The sequence below is a fragment of the Lissotriton vulgaris genome, chromosome 7 (genome assembly GCF_964263255.1).
Source record: "Lissotriton vulgaris chromosome 7, aLisVul1.2, whole genome shotgun sequence".
Lineage (NCBI taxonomy): Eukaryota > Metazoa > Chordata > Amphibia > Caudata > Salamandridae > Lissotriton > Lissotriton vulgaris.
Genome location: NC_141695.1, coordinates 216151712 through 216178321, shown reverse-complemented (window position 1 = coordinate 216178321; position 26610 = coordinate 216151712). Strand labels below are relative to the sequence as shown.

Sequence of the window (26610 nt, the reverse complement as noted above, 5' to 3'; positions counted from 1 at the left end):
TTGAGAGTTCGCCCTCTTCCGAGCGTTGGAAACAACCAAGGAGTCCAATGGCAAGTGTCCCTTGATATATGTAGGATCCGTGGGCGCTGCCTTATATTTCCTGTCGATGCGAGGGTTGACCACACGCGCCCGGGTGGGCTCCTTGAAGACCTCCGTTGCATGTTTAAGCACCCCTTTCAGCATCGGCAGCGTTTTGACTGACTTTTCAGCTACAGAGAAAGTGTCAAACAAGAAGTCCTCGTCCACGGGGTCAGAGTGCAGCTCGACGTCGTGGTTAGCCGCAGCTCTCTCGATCAGAGCGTTAAAGGCCGCTGAGTCCTCAGTCGGGGACGTTTTCGCCGCAAAAAGTTGCGCGTCCTGGCCCGACTGCGGGTCCTCTGGGTCGCCTCCGGCTGACCAGGGTTCGTGCTCCTCCTCCGGATCCGAGTACGCCGGATAGTTGTACTCGGCGTCCTCCTCGTCCGCATCGCCTCCGGCGGAATGCGTTGGCGAGTGTCCTAGGGCTTGTGGGGACACAGGTTCCACCAGCGCCGAAGACCCCGCAGAGTCCCTTTTGTTCTTGAGAGGGATCTTAAAATGTTCCAACGCCGGCTCCGTCGTGATCTTCCTCTTGAGGAGAGACAGCTTCCCGGTGTTGGCGTCGATGATTACCTCACGACGTTCCTCCTCAGCAAGCGGTTGGAGCCGAAGCTTCGACACCACCAAGGCAGCTTTCGGTGCCAATACCTCCTGCGAGGGTCCGCCCTGTCTCGGCGCGAAGGCCTTCGGTGCCGACTTGGGAGGAAGGGTGAAACGGATAGGCGTTTGCTCCTTCGCAGGCTTAGGCGTGAGCTTAGGCGCCACAGAGCCCTGAGCGGGAACCACACTGTCCTTTCGTATCCGCTGCAGGGATTCCGCCACCTTCTTCGTCAAGGCCGGAGAGGGCTTGACCGGCTCGAGCGACTTCTCAGCGTCGATAGCCTGATCACCCGCAGATACCTTCTTCGGGGCCGACGCCCCATGCCTATGTGCGTCGTCGCCCTGACGCTTCTTCGGAGCCGTCTTCGGGTCCGCAACCCCTTTCGGAGCCGACTCAGCCGAGTCGGACGACTTCGCCTTCGGCATCGACCCCGAGGGCTTCGGGTCGGCCATCTTGGCGTGGCTCTTTGAGTCGGCCATTTTGATCTTCTTGGAAGTTGACGCCTCCAGAACCTTCTGCACCAGCGCAACTTTCACTTTCGGTTTCGCATCAGAGGGTGCGTGACCAGTTGGCTTCACTTTCGTTTTCTTCAACTTAAGTGGCGTCTCATAAATGTCCGTGACCGGGCCCGGAGGCGGGGACGTAGGACTCACAATTAGATCTTGGGTAAGGCCCGAAGGCGATCCCTCGACCTGGGCCGTATGAAGGGGAATAACCCCTGAGTCTTGTTGGGGATGCTCCTCCTCCGAGCTATCCCCCATAGTGGCAAAAGCCTGATCGTCGTCCCCTACCTCGTCGGTGACTTCGTCAAAGTTCTCCTCACCCGCGTCGTAGGCCTCACCCTCGGACGCGGGACTAGAGCCCGAACCTTGCCCGTCGTCTTCTCCCTCGACAGATTCCTGGAATATGTCATCAGGTGGGGGCGCCGCAGTCGATAACCTAGCCTGGAGCCTATGGGCCTGACGAATCTTCAAAGTCTTCTTGCACAGGAATTTCGAACACGCCATGCAGCTGTCTTCGTGGTGATCCGGTGACAAGCAAGTATTGCACACAGGGTGCACGTCGAGGTGTGAATATTTGGAGTTACACACCGGGCACTTCTTAAACGGAGTTCGCTCCATAGCAAAAGTGTAATGTAGGCCCGTCCGCGCCGAAAGCACGTGGAAGGGCAGCAAGAGATCGGAGCTGAGAGTCAGAAAAGAAACTCGTACGCAACTATACCGACGCCCAGCCTAAAGACCTTTTGGTCTCGATAGAAGTTGAACAACTATCGGTTCCGACAGAGGGAACCGAAACACATCCGAACCCAATGGCGGAAAAAAACAATCTGGGGATGGAGGCGATGCCCATGCGCACTGTAGTCCAGGGGAGTAGCCACCTATCTCGTGATACTTCGAAGACTCTTCCAGGACAACAATGTGCAATCATCCGGACCCAACACTAGGTGGCGATCTATGCACAGATATGAATTCAGCAGCCCACATGCCTCGAACCTACCAAGCCAATTCTTCACCTTAGTCACAGGCTTCGGCGCCCCGATCTTCGGGCCGACACCCCCTTGTGACCCCGAAGGGTCGATGACACTCTTCAATTTGATTGGATCCGATTAATCCGAAGTCGCCGATCCGAGGACTGACTTCAGAAGTTTGGTTTCGATTTAGCGTCTGTTGGTTTCGGTTTCACCGCTGATTGTGGTTGATCGACTGATGGCTCCTTAGAAATATTCTTAGCCGGGCCTTGACGCGGGGCTATAGAATGTGGATTAAGATCTTGGCTAAAGCCTTCCGGCGATGCCTCGACCTGAGCCTTTGGAAGTACAGTGTCATTATCATGCCCCGCGACTGTGGTTTGGCCTTGCTCATCGCTCGAGTCGTCATCGACGGCTCCGATGGCCTGTGCGTCGTCTCCTACCTCGACGACGTCTTCATCATGGACGTAGTCTTCTTCTTCGTCCTCATCATAGTTAGAGTTCTGCTCCGACGCAGGATCAGAGTGTTGTTCAGGATCCTCTTCATAGATGCCCTCGTCGTCTTCAGCCTCGAAGATGTTCTCCGGGTCGGGCGCCGTTTTCTGCGCCGACTGTCTCGCGGTGCGTCGAAGCCGAAGTGTTTTCTTCAACCTGAACCGAGAACAGGCCATGCAGCTGGCCTCGTCGTGGTCCGGGGATAGGCATTTATTGCATACCAGGTGCACATCGATGTGAGGGTATTTAGAGTTGCAAACGGGGCATCGTTTGAACGGGCTCTGTTCCATCGTCGATCATTGATGGGGCATTAGGTGTCGAAAAGGCAAGCGGCCTTCGACGTCCGGCTCGAAGAACTGGAACAAGTACGAGGCACCGAACGAAAGACAATACCGACGCCCCGAAGGCCTTTTGGCCTTGTGAAAAAGTGTTTTATATCGATTCCGAACTTGAGTTAAGAAAGTACACCCGAACCCAATGGCGGAAAAAATACAATCTGAGGATGGAGAGGATGCCCATGCGCACTGTAGTCCAGGGGAGGAGCCACCTATCTTGTGATACTTCGAAGCCTCTTCCAGGACAACAATGTGCAATCATCCGGACCAAACACTAGGCGGCGATCTATGCACAGATATGAATTCAGCAGCCCACATGCCTCGAACTGCTATGTTTTGTTACGCTATGCTGTTTCGTTGTGTTACGCTTTGCTTTATTTTGTTACGCTATATTGTGTTATGCTATGCTATGTTGTGTTATGCTATGTTATGCTATGCTATGTTGTGCTATGCTATGCTTTGCTATGCTATGTTTTGTTGTGCTATGTTCTGTTGTGTCTTGTTACAATATGCTATGCTATGCTTTGTTATGCTATTCTTTGTTTTGCTATGCTGTGTTTTGTCATGCTATGCTGTGTTTTGCAATGCTATGCTTTGTTTTGTTTTGCAATGCTATGCTTTGGTTTGCAATGCTATGCTTTGGTTTGCAATGCTATGCTTTGGTTTGCAATGCTATGCTTTGGTTTGCAATGCTATGCGTTGCAATGCTATGCTTTAGTTTGCAATGCTATGCTTTGTTTTGCTAGGCTATGTTATGCTATGCTTTGCTATCCTATGTTTTGTTATGCTATGCTATGCTCTGTCTTGTTGCGATATGCTATGCTTTGTTTTGCTATGTTTTGTTTTGCTATGTTTTGTTATGCTATGCTTTGTTTTGCTATGCTTGGCTAGGCTATGTTATGCTATGCTATGTTTTGTTATGCTATGTTTTGCTTGGTTATGCAATGTTTTGTGTCTGCTATGCTATGTTTTGCTATCCTGGTGTGTGGTGTGGGTGTGTGTGTGGGTGTGTGTAAGGGATTGTGTGTGTGGGTGTGTGTAAGGGATTGTGTTTGTGGGGTGGGTGTGTGTAAGGGATTGTGTGTGTGGGGTGCGTGTGTGCGGTGCGTGTGTGGGGTGCGTGTGTGCGGTGCGTGTGTGGGGTGCGTGTGTGGGGTGCGTGTGTGGGGTGCGTGTGTGGGGTGCGTGTGTGCGGTGTGTGTATGGGGTAGTGTGTATGGGGTAGTGTGTGTGGGGTAGTGTGTGGATGTTGGTGTGGATGTGGATGTGGGGGATGGATGTGGGGGATGGATGTGGGGGATGGATGTGGGGGATGGTTTTGTGTTGGGGGTGTGTGGGGGGGTGTGTGTGTGGGGGTGTTTGTGTGGGGGGTGTGTGTGGGGGTGTTTGTGTGGGGGGTGTGTGTGGGGGGGTTGTGTGTGCTGGGTTGTGTGTGCAGGAGGGGTGTGGGGGAGGGGTGTGTGGGGGAGGCGTGTGTGGGGTTGTGGTTGTGTGTGGGGGGTTGTGTGTGGGGTTGGGGTTGTGCTTTTGTGTGTGAGGTTGTGTGAGGTTTTTGGTTTTGTGTGTGGGGGTTGTGTGGTGTGTGGGGTGGGGGTTGTGTGGTGTGTGGGGTGGGGGTTGTGTGGTGTGTGGGGTGGGGGTTGTGTGGTGTGTGGGGTGGGGCTGTGTATGTGGGGATGTGTGTGTGTGGGGATGTGTGTGTGTGGGGATGTGTGTGTGTGGGGATGTGTGTGTGTGTGGGGATGTGTGTGTGTGTGGGGATGTGTGTGTGTGTGGGGATGTGTGTGTGGGGTTGTGTGTGCGCGTGGGGTTGTGTGTGCGCGTGGGGTTGTGTGTGCGCGTGGGGTTGTGTGTGCGCGTGGGGTTGTGTGTGCGCGTGGGGTTGTGTGTGCGCGTGGGGTTGTGTGTGTGCGTGGGGTTGTGTGTGTGGGGGGGTTTTGTGTGTGGGGGGGTTGTGTGTGTGGGGGGTTGTGTGTGTGGGGGGGTTGTGTGTGGGGGGGGGTTGTGTGTGGGGGGGGGGTTGTGTGTGTGGGGGGGTTGTGTGTGGGGGGGGTTTGTGTGTGGGGGGGGTTTGTGTGTGGGGGGGGTTTGTGTGTGGTGGGGGTTTGTGTGTGGTGGGGGTTGTGTGTGTGTGTGGGGGTTGTGTGTGTGTGGGGGTTGTGTGTGTGTGGGGGTTGTGTGTGTGGGGGTTGTGTGTGTGTGTGGGGGTTGTGTGTGTGTGTGTGGGGGGGGTTGTGTGTGTGGGGGGGGGGTGGGGGTGTGTGTGGGGGGGTTGTGTGTGTCTGTGGGGGGTTGTGTGTTTGTGTGTGTGGGGGGTTGTGTGTTTGTGTGTGGGGGGGTATGTGGGGGGGTGTTTGGGGGAGTTTGTGCGTGTGGGGGTTTGTGCGTGGGGGGGTTTGTGCGTGGGGGGGTTTGTGCGTGGGGGGGTTTGTGCGTGGGGGGGTTTGTGCGTGGGGGGGTTTGTGCGTGGGGGGGTTTGTGCGTGGGGGGGTTTGTGGGGGGGGGGTTTGTGGGGGGGGTTTGTGGGGGGGGTTTGTGCGTGTGGGGGGGTTTGTGCGTGTGGGGGGGTTTGTGCGTGTGGGGGGGGGTTTGTGCGTGGGGGGGGGTTTGTGCGTGGGGGGGGGGTTTGTGCGTGGGGGGGGGGGTGTGCGTGGGGGGGGGGTTGTGCGTGGGGGGGGTTTGTGCGTGGGGGGGGTTTGTGCGTGTGGGGGGGTTTGTGCGTGTGGGGGGGTTTGTGCGTGTGGGGGGGGTTTGTGCGTGTGGGGGGGGTTTGTGCGTGTGGGGGGGTTTGTGCGTGTGGGGGGGTTTGTGCGTGTGGGGGGGTTTGTGCGTGTGGGGGGGTTTGTGCGTGTGGGGGGGTTTGTGCGTGTGGGGGGGTTTGTGCGTGTGGGGGGGGTTTGTGCGTGTGGGGGGGGTTGTGCGTGTGGGGGGGGGGTTGTGCGTGTGGGGGGGGGGTTTGTGCGTGTGGGGGGGGGTTTGTGCGTGTGGGGGGGGGTTTGTGCGTGTGGGGGGGGTTTGTGCGTGTGGGGGGGGTTTGTGCGTGTGGGGGGGTTTGTGCGTGTGGGGGGGTTTGTGCATGTGGGGGGGTTTGTGCGTGTGGGGGGGTTTGTGCGTGTGTGTGGGTTTGTGTGTGTGGGGGGTTTGTGTGTGTGGGGGGGTTTGTGTGTGTGGGGGTTTGTGTGTGTGGGGGGGTTTGTGTGTGTGGGGGGTTTGTGTGTGTGGGGGGGTTTGTGTGTGTGGGGGGTTGTGTGTGGGGGGGGTTTGTGTGTGCGGGGGGGGGGTTGTGTGTGTGTGTGGGGGGGGGGTGTGTGTGTGTGGGTTTGTGTGTGTGTGGGTTTGTGTGTGTGTGTGGTGTGTGTGTGGTGTGGTGTGTGTGGTGTGGTGTGTGTGGGGTTGTGTGTGAGAAAGTGGCTCGATATATAATGAAGTACAGTGTGCATTGAGTCCACAAATCCCAAAGGTATAACAGAGGTTAAAGTCAGGACTGCATTTACTCCCAAAAGTGGTAGCTTGGTCGAGCAGAGGGCAGTGAAAAGCATTTGTTGTACACACTCAGTCAGCAAAGGATTTCACACACTCAAGGACTGAACTCCAGGCCAATTGTTTTTATACCAAAAGGTATAGTTGTTTTATTTTTAGAACCAACAGGCATAAAAATATACTTAGCTAGATATGAGAACTCTCATGTAATTACTTTGCAAGGAAGCAATAAAGTTTTTAAATACAAAAGTTACAGGGGTTGCTGAAGGCAACTTTAAGTCAAGACACACTTTAGCATGGAGTTCAATGGATTGTCATCATAAAAGTACAGTTGATTACAGTACAGATTACTTTAGTAGTTCCCGGACTAGAACTTAGATTCAGTCCTGGGGTCTAAGCTGAAACCAGATTAGCAAAAAGATTTAGTTACTGTAGTGAATTTTCATGAATATAAAGCCGTTTTAAAAGTTCACACTTAGAAACTTTTCAATGAAAATCTGGCAATGTTATTCGATGAAAGAAAATTCAGGTTGCAGGTAAAGTACGACCGCGTTACTTGTGTAATCCAGTACTGGACGCCTAAGGCCAGCATGGGATCTCAACTTAAAACAGATAGGTAATTGAGTTTCAGTATTTCGTATGATTTTTAAAGAATATTTCAAGTTTTCAAAAGTACACAGAAGAAACTTCATAGAAAAGAAGACAATGGGTTCCTATGGAGAAAGGAATATGCTACTTACCAGTATCCATCTGTTCTTGGCATAGAGGGCTGCAGAGTGGTACATTATGAATAGATCGCCATCTGGTGTTGGGCTCGGATGATTGCACTTTGTTTTTCTCTTGGAGAGTCTTTTAATTCGAGTCAAAATTGGTCAATGTCATCCAATGGCAGGTAATTGAGTTCCGGTTTCCAGGTGAGTACTAGGCTGGTGAAGCTAAGCTTCTGGGACTCAGGGGTCCCCCAGGGTCAGGTAAGTACAATTGGTTCATCCCCAGCAGCACAGGGGCGGCCGGGTGCAGAGGTAGTTAGGCCCAATGATATCCAATGAGGGAAAGGAAGCCTTGGGTTGGTAGCTGCTGGCTAGCAGGCCACGCGACTGTGGGAGCTGGGCTCCTGGTCACTTGCTCAGGGCAAGTGGGGGAAGTTGGATAGGACCAGGGTGGCACAGCCAGCGGCACTCAGGCGGCTGGGTGCAGGGTGCTCTTGAGCCATCGGGCGGCTCAATGTTATCCAATGGAAAAGGTCAAAAAGGAACAAAGGCTGCAGGCTCGGGCCGGAGACTCTCACATAGTAGGGGCGAGATATGAAAACCCTCTTCCTCCCACTTGGCTCTTCGAACGCGAGGCACCGACAACAGGCTCTTTCTAGAGGAGCGGAGGTTTCTACAGGGAGCGTACGGCACCAGAAGGTCCTTCACCCCCTCCGTCCCATAGCCCCCTAGTGCCGTAAATGTCAGACAAAAAGTCTTAAAGGTAATCCTGGCCTCAATCGGAAGCCAATGTAGACTTTTCCTGGCAGTTGTGGCAGAGGACATCCTAGGGGCATCCAACACAAATTTGGCCGCCGCATTCTGGATAGTTTGTAGGCGTTGCAGCAAACCCTTATTAATGCCAGCGGAAAGCTACTACAACACGTTTACGGGCCTGTGGAGATAAGTAATGTTTTTTATCTTCCTAAGGATTTTGATGATGCCCCAACAAGTAGCAACTGTCCTATTGACCTGCTTGGCCATAGAGAGGCCGGGGTCGATCAGGACTCCGAGATTTCGAGCCGGGTCTGTGGGTGTGGGACACTCTCCTAGCGAAGGGGGCCACCCATCAGCAGTTCAGAAAAAAGTGGGGGCATACCAATGCAAGAAAGATGGCACTTTCTCACAGTGTGGTTGTGTGTGGGGGGGGGGTGGTTGTGTGTGTGTGTGTGTGTGTGTTGGGGGGGTTGTGTGTGTGAGTGGGGGGTTGTGTGTGTGTGTGGGGGGTTGTGTGTGTGTGTGGGGGGGGTTGTGTGTGGGGGTGTGTGTGTGGGGGGGGGTGTGTGTTGGGGGGGTTGTGTGTGTAGGGGGGTTGTGTGTGTGTGTGGGGGGGTTGTGTGTGTGTGTGTGGGGGGGTTGTGTGTGTGTGTGTGGGGGGGTTGTGTGTGTGTGTGGGGGGGTGGTTGTGTGTGTGGGGGGGTGGTTGTGTGTGTGGGGGGGTGGTTGTGTGTGTGGGGGGGTGGTTGTGTGTGTGGGGGGGTGGTTGTGTGTGTGGGGGGTGGTTGTGTGTGTGGGGGGTGGTTGTGTGTGGGGGGGTTGTGTGTGTGTGGGGGGGTTGTGTGTGGGGGGGTTGTGTGTGGGGGGGTTGTGTGTGGGGGGTTGTGTGTGGGGGAGTTGTGTGTGGGGGAGTTGTGTGTGGGGGAGTTGTGTGTGGGGGAGTTGTGTGTGGGGGAGTTGTGTGTGGGGAAGTTGTGTGTGGGGAAGTTGTGTGTGGGGGAGTTGTGTGTGGGGGAGTTGTGTGTGGGGGAGTTGTGTGTGGGGGGTGGTTGTGTGGGGGGTGGTTGTGTGTGTGGGGGGGTGGTTGTGTGTGTGGGGGGGGGGTGGTTGTGTGTGTGTGTGGGGGGGTTGTGTGTGGGTGTGTGTGTGTGTGGGGGGTTGTGTGTGTGTGGGGGGGGTTGTGTGTGTGTGGGGGGGGTTGTGTGTGTGTGGGGGGTGGTTGTGTGTGTGGGGGGTGGTTGTGTGTGTGGGGGGTGGTTGTGTGTGGGGGGTTGTGTGTGTGGGGGGTTGTGTGTGTGTGGGGGGTTGTGTGTGTGGGGGTTGTGTGTGGGGGGGGTTGTGTGTGTGGGGGGGTTGTGTGTGTGGGGGGGTTGTGTGTGGGGGAGTTGTGTGTGGGGGAGTTGTGTGTGGGGGAGTTGTGTGTGGGGGGGTTGTGTGGGGGGTGGTTGTGTGGGGGGTGGTTGTGTGTGTGGGGGGGTGGTTGTGTGTGTGGGGGGGTGGTTGTGTGTGGGGGGGGTGGTTGTGTGTGGGGGGGTGGTTGTGTGTGTGGGGGGTTGTGTGTGTGGGGTGTTGTGTGTGGGGGGGTTGTGTGTGTGGGGGTGTTGTGTGTGGGGTGTTGTGTGTGGGGGGGTTCTGTGGGGGGGTTGTGTGGGGGGGTTGTGTGTGGGGGGTTGTGTGTGGGGGGTTGTGTGTGGGGGGGTTGTGTGTGGGGGGTTGTGTGTGGGGGGTTGTGTGTGGGGGGTTGTGTGGGGGGGTTGTGTGGGGGGGGGTTGTGTGTGTGGGGGGGTTGTGGGTGTGGGGGGGTTGTGTGTGTGGGGGGGGTTGTGTGTGTGGGGGGGGTTGTGTGTGTGTGTGGGGAGATTGTGTTGGGGGTGGTGTGTGTGGGGAGCAGGGTTGTGTGTGTGTGTGTGTGTGGGGGGGCAGGGTTGTGTGTGGGGGGGCAGGGTTGTGTGTGTGGGGGGCAGGGTTGTGTGTGTGGGGGGCAGGGTTGGGGGGGTTGTGTGTGTGTGTGTGGGGGGGGTTGTGTGTGTGTGGGGGGTTGTGTGTGGTTGTGTGTGTGGGGGGGTGGTTGTGTGTGTGGGGGGTGGTTGTGTGTGTGGGGGGTGGTTGTTTGTGTGTGGGGGGTTGTGTGTGGGGGGTGGTTGTGTGTGTGTGGGGGGGTTGTGTGTGTGGGGGGGTTGTGTGTGTGGGGGGGGTTGTGTGTGGGGGTTGTGTGTGGGGGAGTTGTGTGTGGGGGAGTTGTGTGTGGGGGAGTTGTGTGTGGGGGAGTTGTGTGTGGGGAGTTGTGTGTGGGGGAGTTGTGTGTGGGGGAGTTGTGTGTGGGGGAGTTGTGTGTGGGGGAGTTGTCTGTGGGGGAGTTGTCTGTGGGGGAGTTGTCTGTGGGGGAGTTGTCTGTGGGGGAGTTGTCTGTGGGGGAGTTGTCTGTGGGGGAGTTGTCTGTGGGGGAGTTGTCTGTGGGGGAGTTGTCTGTGGGGGGGTTGTGTGGGGGGGTTGTGTGGGGGGTGGTTGTGTGTGTGGGGGGTGGTTGTGTGTGGGGGGGGGGGTGGTTGTGTGTGGGGGGGGGTGGTTGTGTGTGTGGGGGGTTGTGTGTGGGGGGTGGTTGTGTGTGGGGGGGTTGTGTGTGTGGGGGTGTTGTGTGTGGGGTGTTGTGTGTGGGGGGTTGTGTGTGGGGGGGTTGTGTGGGGGGGTTGTGTGGGGGGGTTGTGTGTGGGGGGTTGTGTGTGGGGGGGTTGTGTGTGGGGGAGTTGTGTGTGGGGGGTTGTGTGGGGGGGGTTGTGTGTGTGGGGGGTTGTGTGTGTGGGGGGGTTGTGTGTGGGGGGGGGGGGTTGTGTGTGTGGGGGGGGTTGTGTGTGTGTGTGGGGAGATTGTGTTGGGGGTGGTGTGTGTGGGGGGCAGGGTTGTGTGTGTGTGTGTGTGGGGGGGGGGGCAGGGTTGTGTGTGGGGGGGGCAGGGTTGTGTGTGTGGGGGCAGGGTTGTGTGTGTGGGGGGCAGGGTTGTGTGTGTGGGGGGCAGGGTTGTGTGTGTGGGGGGCAGGGTTGTGTGTGTGGGGGGGCAGGGTTGTGTGTGTGGGGGGGCAGGGTTGTGTGTGTGGGGGGGCAGGGTTGTGTGTGTGGGGGGGCAGGGTTGTGTGTGGGGGGGCAGGGTTGTGTGTGGGGGGGCAGGGTTGTGTGTGGGGGGCAGGGTTGTGTGTGGGGGGCAGGGTTGTGTGTGTGGGGGGCAGGGTTGTGTGTGGGGGGGCAGGGTTGTGTGTGGGGCAGGGTTGTGTGTGGGGCAGGGTTGTGTGCGGGGCAGGGTTTTGTGCGGGGCAGGGTTGGGTGTGGGGCAGGGTTGGGTGTGGGATAGGGTTGGGTGTGGGGCAGGGTTGGGCGTGTGTGGGGGGTTGTGTGTGTGGGGGGTTGTGTGTGTGGGGGGTTGTGTGTGTGTGGGGGGGGGTTGTGTGTGTGTGGGGGGTGGTTGTGTGTGTGGGGGGTGGTTGTGTGTGTGGGGGGTGGTTGTGTGTGGGGGGTTGTGTGTGTGGGGGGTTGTGTGTGTGTGGGGGGGGTTGTGTGTGGGGGGGGTTGTGTGTGGGGGGGTTGTGTGTGGGGGGGGTTGTGTGTGTGGGGGGGTTGTGTGTGTGGGGGGGTTGTGTGTGGGGGAGTTGTGTGTGGGGGAGTTGTGTGTGGGGGAGTTGTGTGTGGGGGAGTTGTGTGTGGGGGAGTTGTGTGTGGGGGGGTTGTGTGGGGGGTGGTTGTGTGGGGGGTGGTTGTGTGTGTGGGGGGGTGGTTGTGTGTGTGGGGGGGGTGGTTGTGTGTGTGGGGGGGGGTGGTTGTGTGTGGGGGGGGTGGTTGTGTGTGTGGGGGGTTGTGTGTGTGGGGGGTTGTGTGTGGGGGGTGTTGTGTGTGGGGGGGTTGTGTGTGTGGGGGTGTTGTGTGTGGGGTGTTGTGTGTGGGGGGGTTGTGTGTGGGGGGTTGTGTGTGGGGGGTTGTGTGTGGGGGGTTGTGTGTGGGGGGTTGTGTGTGGGGGGTTGTGTGGGGGGGTTGTGTGGGGGGGTTGTGTGTGTGGGGGGGTTGTGTGTGTGGGGGGGTTGTGTGTGTGGGGGGGTTGTGTGTGTGGGGGGGGTTGTGTGTGTGGGGGGGGTTGTGTGTGTGTGTGGGGAGATTGTGTTGGGGGTGGTGTGTGTGGGGGGCAGGGTTGTGTGTGTGTGTGTGGGGGGGGGGCAGGGTTGTGTGTGGGGGGGCAGGGTTGTGTGTGTGGGGGGCAGGGTTGTGTGTGTGGGGGGCAGGGTTGTGTGTGTGGGGGGCAGGGTTGGGGGGGTTGTGTGTGTAGGGGGGTTGTGTGTGTGTGTGTGGGGGGGTTGTGTGTGTGTGTGGGGGGGTTGTGTGTGGTTGTGTGTGTGGGGGGGTGGTTGTGTGTGTGGGGGGTGGTTGTGTGTGTGGGGGGTGGTTGTTTGTGTGTGGGGGGTTGTGTGTGGGGGGTGGTTGTGTGTGTGTGGGGGGTTGTGTGTGGGGGTGTTGTGTGTGTGGGGGGGTTGTGTGTGTGGGGGGGTTGTGTGTGTGGGGGGGTTGTGTGTGTGGGGGGGAGTTGTGTGTGGGGGAGTTGTGTGTGGGGGAGTTGTGTGTGGGGGAGTTGTGTGTGGGGGAGTTGTGTGTGGGGGAGTTGTGTGTGGGGGGGTTGTGTGGGGGGGTTGTGTGGGGGGTGGTTGTGTGTGTGGGGGGTGGTTGTGTGTGTGGGGGGTGGTTGTGTGTGTGGGGGGTGGTTGTGTGTGGGGGGGTGGTTGTGTGTGGGGGGGGGTTGTGTGTGGGGGGTGGTTGTGTGTGGGGGGTGGTTGTGTGTGGGGGGGTTGTGTGTGTGGGGGTGTTGTGTGTGGGGTGTTGTGTGTGGGGGGTTGTGTGTGGGGGGGTTGTGTGGGGGGTTGTGTGGGGGGGTTGTGTGTGGGGGGTTGTGTGTGGGGGGTTGTGTGTGGGGGGGTTGTGTGTGGGGGGTTGTGTGGGGGGGTTGTGTGGGGGGGTTGTGTGGGGGGGGTTGTGTGTGTGGGGGGTTGTGTGTGTGGGGGGGTTGTGTGTGGGGGGGGGTTGTGTGTGTGTGGGGGGGGTTGTGTGTGTGTGTGGGGAGATTGTGTTGGGGGTGGTGTATGTGGGGGGCAGGGTTGTGTGTGTGTGTGTGTGTGGGGGGGGGCAGGGTTGTGTGTGTGGGGGGCAGGGTTGTGTGTGTGGGGGCAGGGTTGTGTGTGGGGGGCAGGGTTGTGTGTGGGGGGGCAGGGTTGTGTGTGTGGGGGGGCAGGGTTGTGTGTGTGGGGGGGCAGGGTTGTGTGTGTGGGGGGGCAGGGTTGTGTGTGTGGGGGGGCAGGGTTGTGTGTGGGGGGCAGGGTTGTGTGTGGGGGGCAGGGTTGTGTGTGGGGGGCAGGGTTGTGTGTGTGGGGGGCAGGGTTGTGTGTGGGGGGGCAGGGTTGTGTGTGGGGGGGCAGGGTTGTGTGTGGGGCAGGGTTGTGTGTGGGGCAGGGTTGTGTGCGGGGCAGGGTTTTGTGTGGGGCAGGGTTGGGTGTGGGGCAGGGTTGGGTGTGGGATAGGGTTGGGTGTGGGGCAGGGTTGGGCGTGTGTGGGGAAGGGTTGTGTGTGTGTGGGCGGTTGTGTGTGTGGGGGGTTGTGTGTGTGGGGGGTTGTGTGTGTGGGGGGTTGTGTGTGGGGGGGTTGTGTGTGTGGGGGGTTGTGTGTGTGGGGGGTTGTGTGTGTGGGGGGTTGTGTGTGTGGGGGGGGGTTGTGTGTGTGGGGGGGGGTTGTGTGTGTGTGTGGGGGGGTTGTGTGTGTATGGGGGGGTTGTGTGTGTGTGGGGGGTTGTGTGTGTGTGGGGGGTTGTGTGTGTGTGTGGGGGGATTGTGTGTGGGGGGATTGTGTGTGGGGGGGCTTGTGTGTGTGTGGGGGGTGGTTGTGTGTGTGGGGGGGTTGTGTGTGTGTGTGGGGGGGTTGTATGTGGGGGGGTTGTGTGTGGGGGGGGTTGCGTGTGTGGGGGGTTGTGTGTGTGGGGGTGTGGGGGTGGGGGGGTTGTGTGTGGGGGTAGTTGTGTGTGTGGGGGTAGTTGTGTGTGGGGGTTGTGTGTGTGGGGGGTTGTGTGTGGGGGGTTGTGTGTGGGGGGTTGTGTGTGGGGGGTTGTGTGTGGGGGGTTGTGTGTGGGGGGGTTGTGTTTGTGGGGTTTGGGCATGTGTGTAGAGGATTGGGTGTGTGTGTAGATTGTGCGTGTGTGCATGTGGGTTGTATGTGGGGTTGTGTGCATGTGGGGTTGTGTGTGGGTGGGGTTGTGTGTGGGTGGGGTTGTGTGTGGGTGGGGTTGTGTGTGGGTGGGGTTGTGTGTGGGTGGGGTTGTGTGTGGGTGAGGTTGTGTGTGTGGGAGGTTGTGTGTGTGTGGGAGGGTGTGTGTGTGTGGGAGGTTGTGTGTGTGTGTGTGGGAGGTTGTGTGTGTGTGTGGGAGGTTGTGTGTGTGTGTGGGAGGTTGTGTGTGGGAGGTTGTGTGTGTGTGTGTGAGGTTGTGTGTGTGTGTGTGTGAGGTTGTGTGTGTGTGTGAGGTTGTGTGTGTTGGGGGGTTGTGTGTGTGGCAGGTTGTGTGTGTTTGTGGGGGTTTGGTGTGTGTGTGGGTTTGGTGTGTGTGGAGGGTTGTGTGTGTGTCTGGAGGGTGAACCTGGAACAATTAAGAGCTTTGTGGCAGGTGGGGGGGGGGGTGCTGCTTTATGAAAGTGGCTTCACTTGTGTACTTGCTGGTAAGGGATGAACTGCACTTTGAAATGGTTTTACAGGAAGCAGTACACGCACATTGAAAAAACTGTTGAGTGCTCAAACAAACGCACTGTGAGAGAACACACAGACATACATATGTTGGAACCTGGTTACATCAAACGGAGTGTATACAATGCCCAAAACGTAAATCAGTGCCAATTAAAGCGGTTTCTCGCCGGAATGGCAAATTCCAGGTGCGAACGATACTCCTGTCAAGAAGTTAAAAAACAAGATGCGGGACTTGCAGACAAAATGTCAGACTTGTGGTGTGATGTACTATAAAAACAAGGGAAACAAGGACTGGGCGAGAAGGGAGGTGGAAAATGCCAGTAGGAAGGGAGGGGGTGACAAATGGTGAGCACTTTTGCGGCCGCTTTGATGTTCTCAGTGGCCACGCGGCTCACTGAGAACATCAAAGCGGCCTTGAAATTGCTCCCAAAGACTGCAGGCATACAAATGGTGCGAGCGCCCGACGCACATGCACTGTACCCGATCCGTCTGCAGACTTTGGGAGCATTTTTAAAAGTCCTTTACTATACTCTTGCTGAACAACGCAAGTGCGTTGGTTCAGCGAGACCTAAAAAGAGGGCACGATCTTACAGGGGCCACAGTTTTAGCTTGTTTTCAACTCCACAAAATTAGAAAAATTGGGAGTCTGCTTTCCTTTGAGGCTCTTAAACAAGTGATCATCGCTTCTGTAGTTTTAGCACCAAGAGACCTTTTGGTGAATGTGCGCTTTCTAAAATGCTATAACATAACAGTATGCAACTATATACTCCATCTGAGAGATAAAGATCCCAGCATTTCTTCAAACAGTTGAAACAGGGTGCATTCACCTGGTGATGGGAGGGGCCGTGAGGAGCCTCCCAGTGGACGCCTTGATGGTGAATAGTTGGGCACCTTGATGCGTGCTCTGGGGAAGCACCGGGGAGCAGGCGTTGTGGAAGTGCGTTCTGCAGGTGGCACTCTCCCAGGATTTGGCAAGGGAGCACGTGGCTTCATGGGGAGACAACTGGATGCATTGGACTGGATGTGCTCGTCCAACAGAAACAGGTCTGAAATGAGAAAGTTGGATACATTCATTAAAGAGTACACAGTTGTCCACTCAACATGCAAGTCAGTCTGACTTGATTTTTTAGCAAAGCAAGCATAACGTTCTGTGTTGGGGGAGTATTCTGGTCTAACCTCTGTCTAGATGCAGGGTGATTACACTATGTATAGTACGAGAGCAACTGAAGTGTGCAGAGGACTGTATGTGATCCATACAAAAACTATTCAAAAAACAATTATCTACAAAAGACATTTTATCACATTAGTATTAGAGTAGAAATGGGCATTTTCATTTTAGCATAAATCAATTCATAGATTGTCTTTCCAAAAATGTGAATTAAATGCTATAAATGTTCAAAATAAGCAATTTTTTTCCATTCTCATATCCTTCGCACTTTGTGATAGGGTGACATTTACCGCCTTTAAAAAACAAGCATTGGAAATGCAATGGGTCTCGCATTAGGAAAGTTTGAGCTATTGGTCTTATAAATGACTTATGTGCTGTTTTTTAAAATATCTAAATTAATAGCTTTGTCATTTACAATGCCAATAGTTATAACTTTCGCAAATGTGACACCTATAGCATTTGTAATGAAACATGTTTTGTATTTACGTGACTTAGATGTATTGATATTACAAATAACAATGGCTTTTAACTTTTTAAAATAATTATTACTTAAATAAATGTTTTTGTAATTTATAATGGCAATAGCTTAAACTTTTGTAAATAACTTTAGTGAAGATTATGTTCAGTGTATTTTATTGTGACGAAAATCCAAGAACAGAAGTGAAATATTAGCACAGTATATACAAATGCCCGAGGGGCACGGAAAACCATATACTCTGAAAGTGGAATGCGAAATTACTAGCAGGTAAGTACAGTACTAATAGCTTTTGGAATCGCTAGGACTTGACTAGGGAATCGTTAGATTACTTCTAGGAGGCCTAGGGGACTCGGGTGCAGTGTGTGCACTCTCACGCGAGATGCGGGACAAAAGTCTATGATAGCTAGAAATGACAAAGTTAGTGTTCTCGGGCGAACCCGACCTGGTAGGGAGAAAACGACAGTGGATCCTGACCCTTAGATAGTGAGGCTATGCTGGGGCACCGAAATGCCGAAGTTACCTAGCCCAGGGGCTGCAGCTGCATAGGTCTGAAAAGACGTCGGGAATCCTCGTAGACGGACCAGGAGCCGGAAGAAAAGATGCTGGCCGGTGACCAGTGAAGAAAGTTCAGTGGGATCCAAGCCTGGATCTTGAAGATAGATGACACCTGAAAGCAGAGGGGACCAAGTTCGAGACTACTAGCCAGTAGTCAATGGGCACCAGGAGGGCACCGGATGGTAGCCACCTCGACTAGGTGAGTGGGTGACGCTTGACTCGAAGATCTCACGGACCAGGAGGCGTTGTCGGCGACCAGGATGGAGGATCGAGCTGTCCCACGAAGATAGAAGCTGTCGGCGTCGCTGGACCCAGGATTGGGCAACAAAGCCTTGGCAAATTCAAGCCCACGCGGTGGACCTAAAATGGCGTCTGGAGTGGACCAGGAGGGTCCGGGGTGCCTCTCTTGAAGAAGGAAGCAAGGGCCAGCCTGGAGCAACCAGACCAGCAGCAGTGATGTCGTCGGGCGTCGTTCAGAAGGCCACAAGCCAGCCGGCTAGTAGCCAAACAACGCGGTGCACAGCAAACAGCAGAAGGGCCCCACGCAGATCGTGGAGATGCAGGGAGGCTGACCTTTGGTGCTGGAGCTGCGCAGGGTCGGGGCTTCTCGGACCCCAAAGCACTCACCAGTGGAGGACACGGTGGACTTGCAGTAAAGATGTCGTGCAGTCTTGGCGATCGTCGGTCCCTTGAGGTCTCGTCGCACTCACGGTTCTCAGCTTTGCTGTAGAGGTGAGTAGAGGTCAGAGGTGCCAGGGAAGCCGGGTCTCGTCGAGCTGGGTCGTCGGATTCGTGATGAAGGACTTGCAGCAGACCGCAGTGTTCTTTAGGATGGTGCCCGCTTGATGCAGGGTGACTACTCCTTAGCCACAAGGGAGAATCTTGAAGAAGAAATCGTGAAGTCCTTTCGAAGAAAGTCGTGTCTTGATTCCAAAGATGATCTAATATTAACAGGGGGCCCGCTCCTATCTTTATACTAAAAAAGGGGGCTGACCCGGTGACTAGGTCCTGCCTATGGGTGGGACCAGGAGGGGGGTGGTTACACCCCTCTGCCATGCCGGACTTCCCCAGGCCAGGGGCTGGAGTGCCCCTGGAACTGGTTCAGACCGGCCTATGCGTAGTGAGCACCGGGGTGCCACTCAGCAGTCACCTTCCTGTAAAGCCCTGCCTACCCAGGATACACAAAACCATGTCTGGGACGGTGCTAGCACCGCCCCTGACAGGAAACCCTTTGTCCAGGCTCCCCTCGCTGGAAGGACTCCCAGCTGCAGGGGGTCAGACTCGTGTCTGTGGTGGCAGCATCCATTTTGTGGAGCTGAGGCTTCAGTTAACTTTAACCGGGGTTCACAGTTACATACATGTCGTGTCCCTCTAGAAGGGTGGAATGCTAACCCCGTCGCCAGAATTGGCGAGGGGTTAGTATTCCAATTCGTATGACACCTTACTCGACATGTTTTGATAAAGCAATACCAAAGTTAGCATTTAACCGCGAGGATTATAATGCACTTAAGAGTATATGGTATGCGATATCATGGAACAGCTATTAGGACTTGGTTCCGCAAGCTGCAGACAGGCTCAGCTCATGCCAGAGCACCATCTCACACGATTCCAAGCACTCTGCCTTCAGGATTGTCAAGGCCTGCCATAGGAGTGACTGATAGGAATCTGTGTGTCCATTTTAGGGTTAGGTATAGGTATACTACACCTACAGCAAAGGGTGATTACACGACTTTGCCCCAGCTGTCATGCAGCCAGTTGTGTCAAATTTAGGAGGCCAGCCAGTGGTGGCATAATACATGCTGCAGCCCCTGGCAGCCCTGGGTACACCCATGCCCTGAGTTACAGGGTCTGATAGGGTGGCCCAGCACCAATTGGAAATGCACCTAGGGTACATGGAATCCATTTTAAAGAGAGAGCAGTAGGCCTGGGGTCCTGATTGGCAGGGTCCCAGGTCGACTATGTCCAAAACCAGCTAAAACACAGGGCAAAAAGTTGGGGGCAACCATAGTCAGGATGTACCTTCCTACATAAAGCTTGAAACATTGAGAGAACATATTTGACCCAGTGATGCTGTGGTGATGCTGAGTGATGCTGTGGTTCGCGCTGAGTGATGCTGTGGTTCGCGCTGAGTGATGCTGTGGTTCGCGCTGAGTGATGCTGTGGTTCGCGCTGAGTGATGCTGTGGTTCGCGCTGAGTGATGCTGTGGTTCGCGCTGAGTGATGCTGTGGTTCGCGCTGAGTGATGTTGTGGTTCGCGCTGAGTGATGCTGTGGTTTGCGCAGAGTGATGCTGTGGTTTGCGCAGAGTGATGCTGTGTTTGTGCAGAGTGATGCTGTGGTTGTGCAGAGTGATGCTGTGGTTGTGCAGAGTGATGCTGTGGTTGTGCAGAGTGATGCTGTGGTTGTGCAGAGTGATGCTGTGGTTGCGCTGAGTGATGCTGTGGTTGCGCTGAGTGATGCTGTGGTTGCGCTGAGTGATGCTGTGGTTGCGCTGAGTGATGCTGTGGTTGCGCTGAGTGATGCTGTGGTTGCGCTGAGTGATGCTGTGGTTGCGCTGAGTGATGCTGTGGTTGCGCTGAGTGATGCTGTGGTTGCGCTGAGTGATGCTGTGGTTGCGCTGAGTGATGCCGTGGTTGCGCTGAGTGATGCCGTGGTTGCGCTGAGTGATGCCGTGGTTGCGCTGAGTGATGCCGTGGTTGCGCTGAGTGATGCCGTGGTTGCGCTGAGTGATGCCGTGGTTGCGCTGAGTGATGCCGTGGTTGCGCTGAGTGATGCCGTGGTTGCGCTGAGTGATGCCGTGGTTGCGCTGAGTGATGCCGTGGTTGCGCTGAGTGATGCCGTGGTTGCGCTGAGTGATGCCGTGGTTGCGCTGAGTGATGCCGTGGTTGCGCTGAGTGATGCCGTGGTTGCGCTGAGTGATGCCGTGGTTGCGCTGAGTGATGCTGTGGTTGCGCTGAGTGATGCTGTGGTTGCGCTGAGTGATGCTGTGGTTGCGCTGAGTGATGCTGTGGTTGCGCTGAGTGATGCTGTGGTTGCGCTGAGTGATGCTGTGGTTGCGCTGAGTGATGCTGTGGTGGTGCAGAGTGGTGCTGTGGTGGTGCAAAGTGGTGCTGTAATGGTGCAGAGTGGTGCTGTGGTGGTGCAGAGTGGTGGTGCAGAGTGGTGCTGTGGTGGTGCAGAGTGGTGCTGTGGTGGTGCAGAGTGGTGCTGTGGTGGTGCAGAGTGGTGCTGTGGGGGTGCAGAGTGGTGCTGTGGGTGTGCAGAGTGGTGCTGTGGTGGTGCTGAGTGGGAGATGGGGAGAGGGAAAAAAGGAGAGCAGGGAGAGGGAGAGGGTAAAGAGATGGAGAGAGGAGAGAGGAGGAGAGAGAGAGGGGGAGAGAGGAGAGGGAAGAGAGGGAAAGGGAGAGAGGGAAGTGAGGGAAAGGGAGAGAGGGAAAAGGAGAGAGGGTAGAGGGAGAGGGAGGGGAAGAAGAGAGGAGGAGGAAGAGAGCGAAGGACGAAGGGGAGAGAGAGGGGAGGGAGAGGGAGAGAGAGAGAGGAGAGCAGGCAGAAGGGGAGATGGGGAGATGGAGAAAAAGGAGAGCAGGGAGACGGAGAGGGTAAAGAGATGGAGAGAGGAGAGAGAGGGGGAGAGAGGAGAGCGAGAGGGGGAGAGAGGAGAGCGAGAGGGGGAGAGAGACGGAGACGGGGAGAGAGGAGAGGGAAAGGGAGAGAGTGAGAGGGAAGTGAGGGAAAGGGAGAGAGGGAAAAGGAGAGAGGGTAGAGGGAGAGAGGGAGGGGAAGAAGGGAGGGGGAGGACGAGAGCGAAGGACGGAGGGGACAGAGAGGGGAGGGAGAGAGGGGGAGAGAGAGAGGAGAGCAGGCAGAGGGGGAGATGGGGAGAGGGAGAAAAAGGAGAGCAGGGAGAGAGCAGGGAGAGGGAGAGGGTAAAGAGAGGGAGAGAGGAGAGAGAGGGGAGAGGGGAGAGAGACGGAGACGGGGAAAGAGGAGAGGGAAGAGAGGGAAAGGGAGAGAAGGAAGTGAGGGAAAGGGAGAGGGGGAAAAGGAGAGAGGGTAGAGGGAGAGAGGGAGGGGAAGAAGAGAGGGGGAGGACGAGAGCGAAGGACGGAGGGGAGAGAGAGGGGAGGGAGAGAGGGAGGGAGAGAGAGAGGAGAGCAGGCAGAGGGGGAGATGGGGGGAGGGAGACCAAGAAGCGAGTTCCTCCTGCAAACTAGCTTGAAAAGCCAGAGTTCGGGGTGTGGGGGGTTGAGTCTGCACGGGCACACCATGCCGAGCAGCTGCAACCCTGGCAGGGCGATGTAGTAAAAGTCTGTGGGAATCCTGTAAATATAGTACCTTTTCAATTCCCCTGGGACTGTACTTCATTACATGGTGTTCAAAGCAACAAACAATATGAGAGTGGGGGCCAGTGACGGACAGCACGCTGTTCCTTTAAATCCTTTAAAAAAGATTTTATCAGTACTAGCCTTCAGAATGTCAATCCAAGCAAACCAATTTTGTGCAGCAATAAAATCAGGGTTTAGGAGGTGAAGAGGGGTGAAACTCCTACAGTGTGAAGTCTCTGTGCATGCACTGTCCAGACACAGCAATATATTTAAAGAGTAGATCTGTTCATTACAGCCGCATGCTGCAGAACTCTTGTAGGTACAAACACAACTAATGAAAAAAAAAAAAACCACGAGACACGGAACCAATCGCATCCGAAGCGGACCGCGCTTGTACAGGATATCAAATAAAACTGGGCTGCAATTTATCTTTCAGCATGGTTATTCCACCTGAAAGACAGAACAGTGTTCACAAGTGCTTACTTTAAAAACAGTTTGTCCTTCCTTGACTATAAACAAAATAAACTCGCATCAGTTTCCAAGAATGAATTCCAATAGGAAGAGTGAAACAATTATTTCAGGCTTAGCAAAATGGTTATTTTTGGCCTTTGCCGAGATTATAGTTCAGGTATGTTGGACTGCGAAGGCTGAAGCTGTAAATTCAAGGTCTCAACCTTAATTTCACAGGATTTACTATGACACAGCAGAACATGTGGCGAAGCAATGCACCAGCTTTGCCATGAACAGCAAGAAACTAGGCAGCTTCACATTGGACAATTCCTGTTGTCACAATCAGACAATCTGTAAATGAGTCAGCTTGTACTACTTAGGAAATGGTCTTAGTGGGGGGTCAGATTTCTTGAACATTTACAACTTCCCGAGCCCCAGTTGATGCGGATGGGTCCCAGACATACCTGGCCTTGCACAAGACATTCAGGCGGGTTATTTCAAGGACGAACACTGACGAAGCTCAGATGTGGCCAGACAAAGTGCTTTCCGCTCCGAGAAAGAGCCGCAGGTTGTGGTTTTGGCAGCTCGGCTACAAGTCGAGACAACACCTGCACACTGTACTGGCTGGGAAGGTCTATCTAGCGTCTGACAGCCTCTCAATTCGTGTATGGTGGTTTGGCGGGGGCGGGCGAACTCAATGTGAAGCAGACAGATCTCCAGCAGTTTAAGCAGCGAATGAACGCATGAATCCCCGATCAATGGACGTGAAGGATTCTTAGCCAGGTGCAAGTGCACATGCAGCCAGAACACCCTATACAGTACGAAACAAAACGCAAACAGGACGGAGGGCATTGCTGAGGGGGGAGGAAAAATGCGACACGGCGGGCAGGGGAGGGGGCGGAGCGGCGATGAGGGTGTGAAGCAGCAGGGGCCTTTGAAGTGAAGCTAAGCTTCACTTCAAAGGTGTGGGAGGAGTGCGGCTGACGGAACAGATGGCGATTTGATGATGTGAACGCGCATTTTAGGTCAATGCGCTTGCGCATTGACCTAAATGCGCATCGGCACAGCACCAAGTCGCCCAGTTGGGTAAAGTCTGGTTAAGTCGCTATAGTCTCGCTCTGCTCAATGCGCATTGAGAGGCGAGACCAAAAAAAAGTTGTGTTGCCTCATTTATTGAGGCAGGAGTGTCAAACCCGTACCTTATCTTATTTAACCTTTTCGATGCCGATGACGAAACCGCTCCGTCATCAGCTGCGGTAGCGCTGTGCTGATGACGAAGCGGTTCCGCCATGGCCCGCTCGCCGCGCGGATTCCGCACCTGCGCTGGGCGTTCCATTGAGCGGGCGGGGCCCTGACGGAACCGCTCCGTCATGAGCACAGCTCAACCGAGGCTGGTGACGGAGCGGTTCCGTCACCAGCATTGCCACGCCGCGCGGCCGCCCTGCCCCCTTAGCGCTGCGGCGGAATAGCCGCCGCAGCAAAGGTGTTAAAAGGAGTTTGTTATTCACCTCATCCAGGCACCTCCCTCTGTCTATGTTTAAATGGAGGGAGACACTTCAGTACCCTCATTCCTCAGATCTCATTTCTTTCACTAACCTGCCAACCTCTACCTTTGTATCTTCACCCAACAGCTGTCTGCAAGACTTAGTTTCGAAAAGGACCTTTTTGTATGACTACCCTCAAAGTTTTTGGGCTGACAGTCTTGGGTTTTTTACTCTGTAGTGCACTTAGAATTATCCCAAGGCATAAGACTGGATCCGAATATTTTTTGGGAGCAGTATCCCTGCGCGCCGGCTCTTCAAGGCATCTGTGGTATTCTCTGCACTGGAAGTGGTTTGCACGTTGTAAACATAGGTGCCAGCCCCAGCATGCCGACATCAGTTCCTTTTCACGACTTTCCAGACTGGAGCGTGGAGCCACAAGGAACATCTACCACTCATGTGGAAAACTGGGGGGCCCTGAAAAGGCGGGTGGAGGGGCTGGAAACCGCTTTGACCCATGAAATCTGTTAGAGCGGGAAGGAAAGGTGGGTCAGTGTGAAATTTGTGGCTAGATAGAGTCTCCACAAGAAAAGGTGTTACTAAAGGCAAGTAACTTGTTCATTTTTTTTTTTTATTTGTTTTTATTGCAGAATTAGAAACCATTGCATACAATAAATCAACCAGCACACTCATGGTGTCCCCCCGCATGAATCGAAGAAACATAGATTATACACAGCCATTCAGCCCGTATCCCGGGGGCCGGGCGGCATAATGTTCCAGTTGCTAGCAAGACATCATGGTGAGCATCCCAGAGGGACAATGGTCGAAATCTCTTCATGTATCTGCATTTTACGCCCCCAACTCCTAACCCGTCCCCAACACCGTCCAGCATAGTCTAACATCCCGGTTCCATGGCGATACCGCGATCCCGCCCCCCAGTCCCTGTGAGGGCCCTATCATGATAGTTCCACGCGCCCCTGCCCCTGCTCCGCTATCTATCCACGCTCTACAGACCCGTAAGACAGTCACAGGACCGGAATTACCTCCGCTCCCCGATCTGGATCCCGGTGCCCAACCCACCCCTCAACAGCCCTAGAACAACCCCCGTTCCCTCCCCCCCAGCAACCGCTAATGGTGTGTGCCGTGTTCCTGACTCCAGTATGGGTCCCGCTACAGATCTACTTATACCTCCGTACTCGTAAGCCTCGCAGTGTCCTCATGCCCTATCCATTCAGTCCTCATCGTCCACCAGGGAGTCACGCAGAGCCTGTACTATCAATTTCCACGCACGCGCTGATTCCAGGCTCTTTTCGTTGTCAAGCTTGACTGCTTGCCTCATACGGAGCACACTCTCGCAATCAGACCACCTCAGCAAGTCATTCGTCCATCTCCTCACAGACGGCCCCTCCCTGGACTTCCAGTGCCAGGTGATCTCTCTCTGCGCCAGTATCAGCCCTAGGTCAACAAATTTACTTGTCCCCTTAGTGTTTTTTGTGTGTGGGAACCAGAACAACAAGCACGCCGCCATGTCAAACTCCACCTCCCTGTCGGTCACTGCATTGAGGAGTTCCCCTACCTCCGCCCAGTAATCCTCTAGTTTCGGGCAGCCCCATAACAGGTGATCCATATCCGCCTCCAACGCCAAGCACCTCGGACACCGCGCCTCCTGTACCTGGAAGTATCGTTTAATCTTCTCCGGGGTCAAGTAGGCCCTATGCAACACATAAAAATGCACCTGCTGGAAGCGCGCATTCCTCGTGCCCTTCCACGTACGCTTAAAGATATGGCCCCACACCGTGTCCGGAATGGGCCTGCCTATGCTCACCTCCCACTTCGCTTTCAGACCCAGGAGCGGTTCTAGCCCCTCATGCAACATCCGATTATGGAGGCAGGTCACCGTTTTAAAGGTGCCGGCGGCCATCACTACATACTGGCAAGCCATAGTCGTTTCCGGTTCAATGAGCCCCCCTCTCCAATGCTTTTGCATGGCCGCCATCACGGCCGCATGTAAGAGGAAGCTCCCCTCCGGCAGCCCAAACTGTTCTTGTAGCGTCTGGAAGGGCACCAATGTCCCATCAATATACAAGTCCCCCACCACTTGCAGTCCCAGCTCCTCCCATTCCAATAATGGAGACCAGTCGCCCCCATGCGGCAGCGCAGTCAGCATGCCTATCGGTATCTCCGGGGCATACGGTCGGGTCGCCTTCGCCCTCCTCAGACTCCTCTGCCAGCATAACCTGAGTGTCCGCTCCTCCATGGTGAGGCCTCGCAACTCCAGTTTCTGCTGCATAATGATATAGGCCAGGACATGGCGTTGTATCCCCTGCTCTCGGTCGTGCTCCGGCCCTCTAAACACCCTAGCCACATGCTGTGTGAGAACCTGAAGTTGCGCGGCCAAATAGTACAACTCAAAGTCAGGGACGGCCATCCCCCCCTCAAGCTTGGGGCGAAGCAACGTGTTCAGTGCCACTCTACGGCGGCTGTGAGAAGGTGGCCTGATATGCAGTGCTCACTATTCTAGTGAACACTATGTATCAGTCCAGCAACCCTTATTGATGATTGGTTGTAAGTCAACCTTATAGACCAGCTATCCTAGTAGCGTGGATACGAGCAGTCTAAGGCTAAAGACTCGAGAGGGCGCGTTAAGCCAGCTGTTTACCACACATATACCCCTTGAATACCAAGTGAAAGGACACCACACAAGTGTTATGAAAATAAACAGTTATTTATTTAAAGATCACAACAGCCCTGTACTCTTTATGAGGACAGGGTACTAAGCACAAACCAAAACTCTTACAAAAATACTTAAGTTAGCACAGTATATACAAATGCCCGAGGGGCACGGAAAACCATATACTCTGAAAGTGGAATGCGAAATTCCTAGCAGGTAAGTACAGTACTAATAGCTTTTGGAATCGCTAGGACTTGACTAGGGAATCGTTAGATTACGTCTAGGAGGCCTAGGGGACTCGGGTGCAGTGTGTGCACTCTCACGCGAGATGCGGGACAAAAGTCTATGGTAGCTAGGAAATAGAAAGTTAGTGTTCTCGGGCGAACCCGACCTGGTAGGGAGAAAACGAAAGTAGATTCTGACCCTTGGATAGTGAGGCTATGCTGGGGCACCGAAATGCCGAAGTTACCTAGCCCAGGGGCTGCAGCTGCATAGGTCTGAAAAGACGTCGGGAATCCTCGTAGACGGACCAGGAGCCGGAAGAAAAGATGCTGGCCGGTGACCAGTGAAGAAAGTTCAGTTGGATCCAAGCCTGGATCTCGAAGATAGATGACACCTGAAAGCAGAGGGGACCAAGTTCGAGACTACTAGCCAGTAGTCAGTGGGCACCAGGAGGGCACCGGATGGTAGCCACCTCGACAAGGTGAGTGGGTGACGCTTGACTCGAAGATCTCACGGACCAGGAGGCGTTGTCGGCGACCAGGATGGAGGATCGAGCTGTCCCACGAAGATAGAAGCTGTCGGCGTC

General features: G+C 55.1%; 1 protein-coding gene across 1 annotated transcript in view; it reads right to left on the bottom strand.

Moving 5' to 3' along the window:
• KMT2B (lysine methyltransferase 2B) overlaps positions 1–26610 on the bottom strand; it is a 1030490-nt gene that overhangs the window by 277344 nt on the left and 726536 nt on the right. The window contains exon 26 of the mRNA XM_086929980.1: positions 15503–15721. Coding sequence (XP_086786106.1) covers positions 15503–15721 — 219 coding nt within the window. The remainder of the gene's footprint in view (positions 1–15502; positions 15722–26610) is intronic.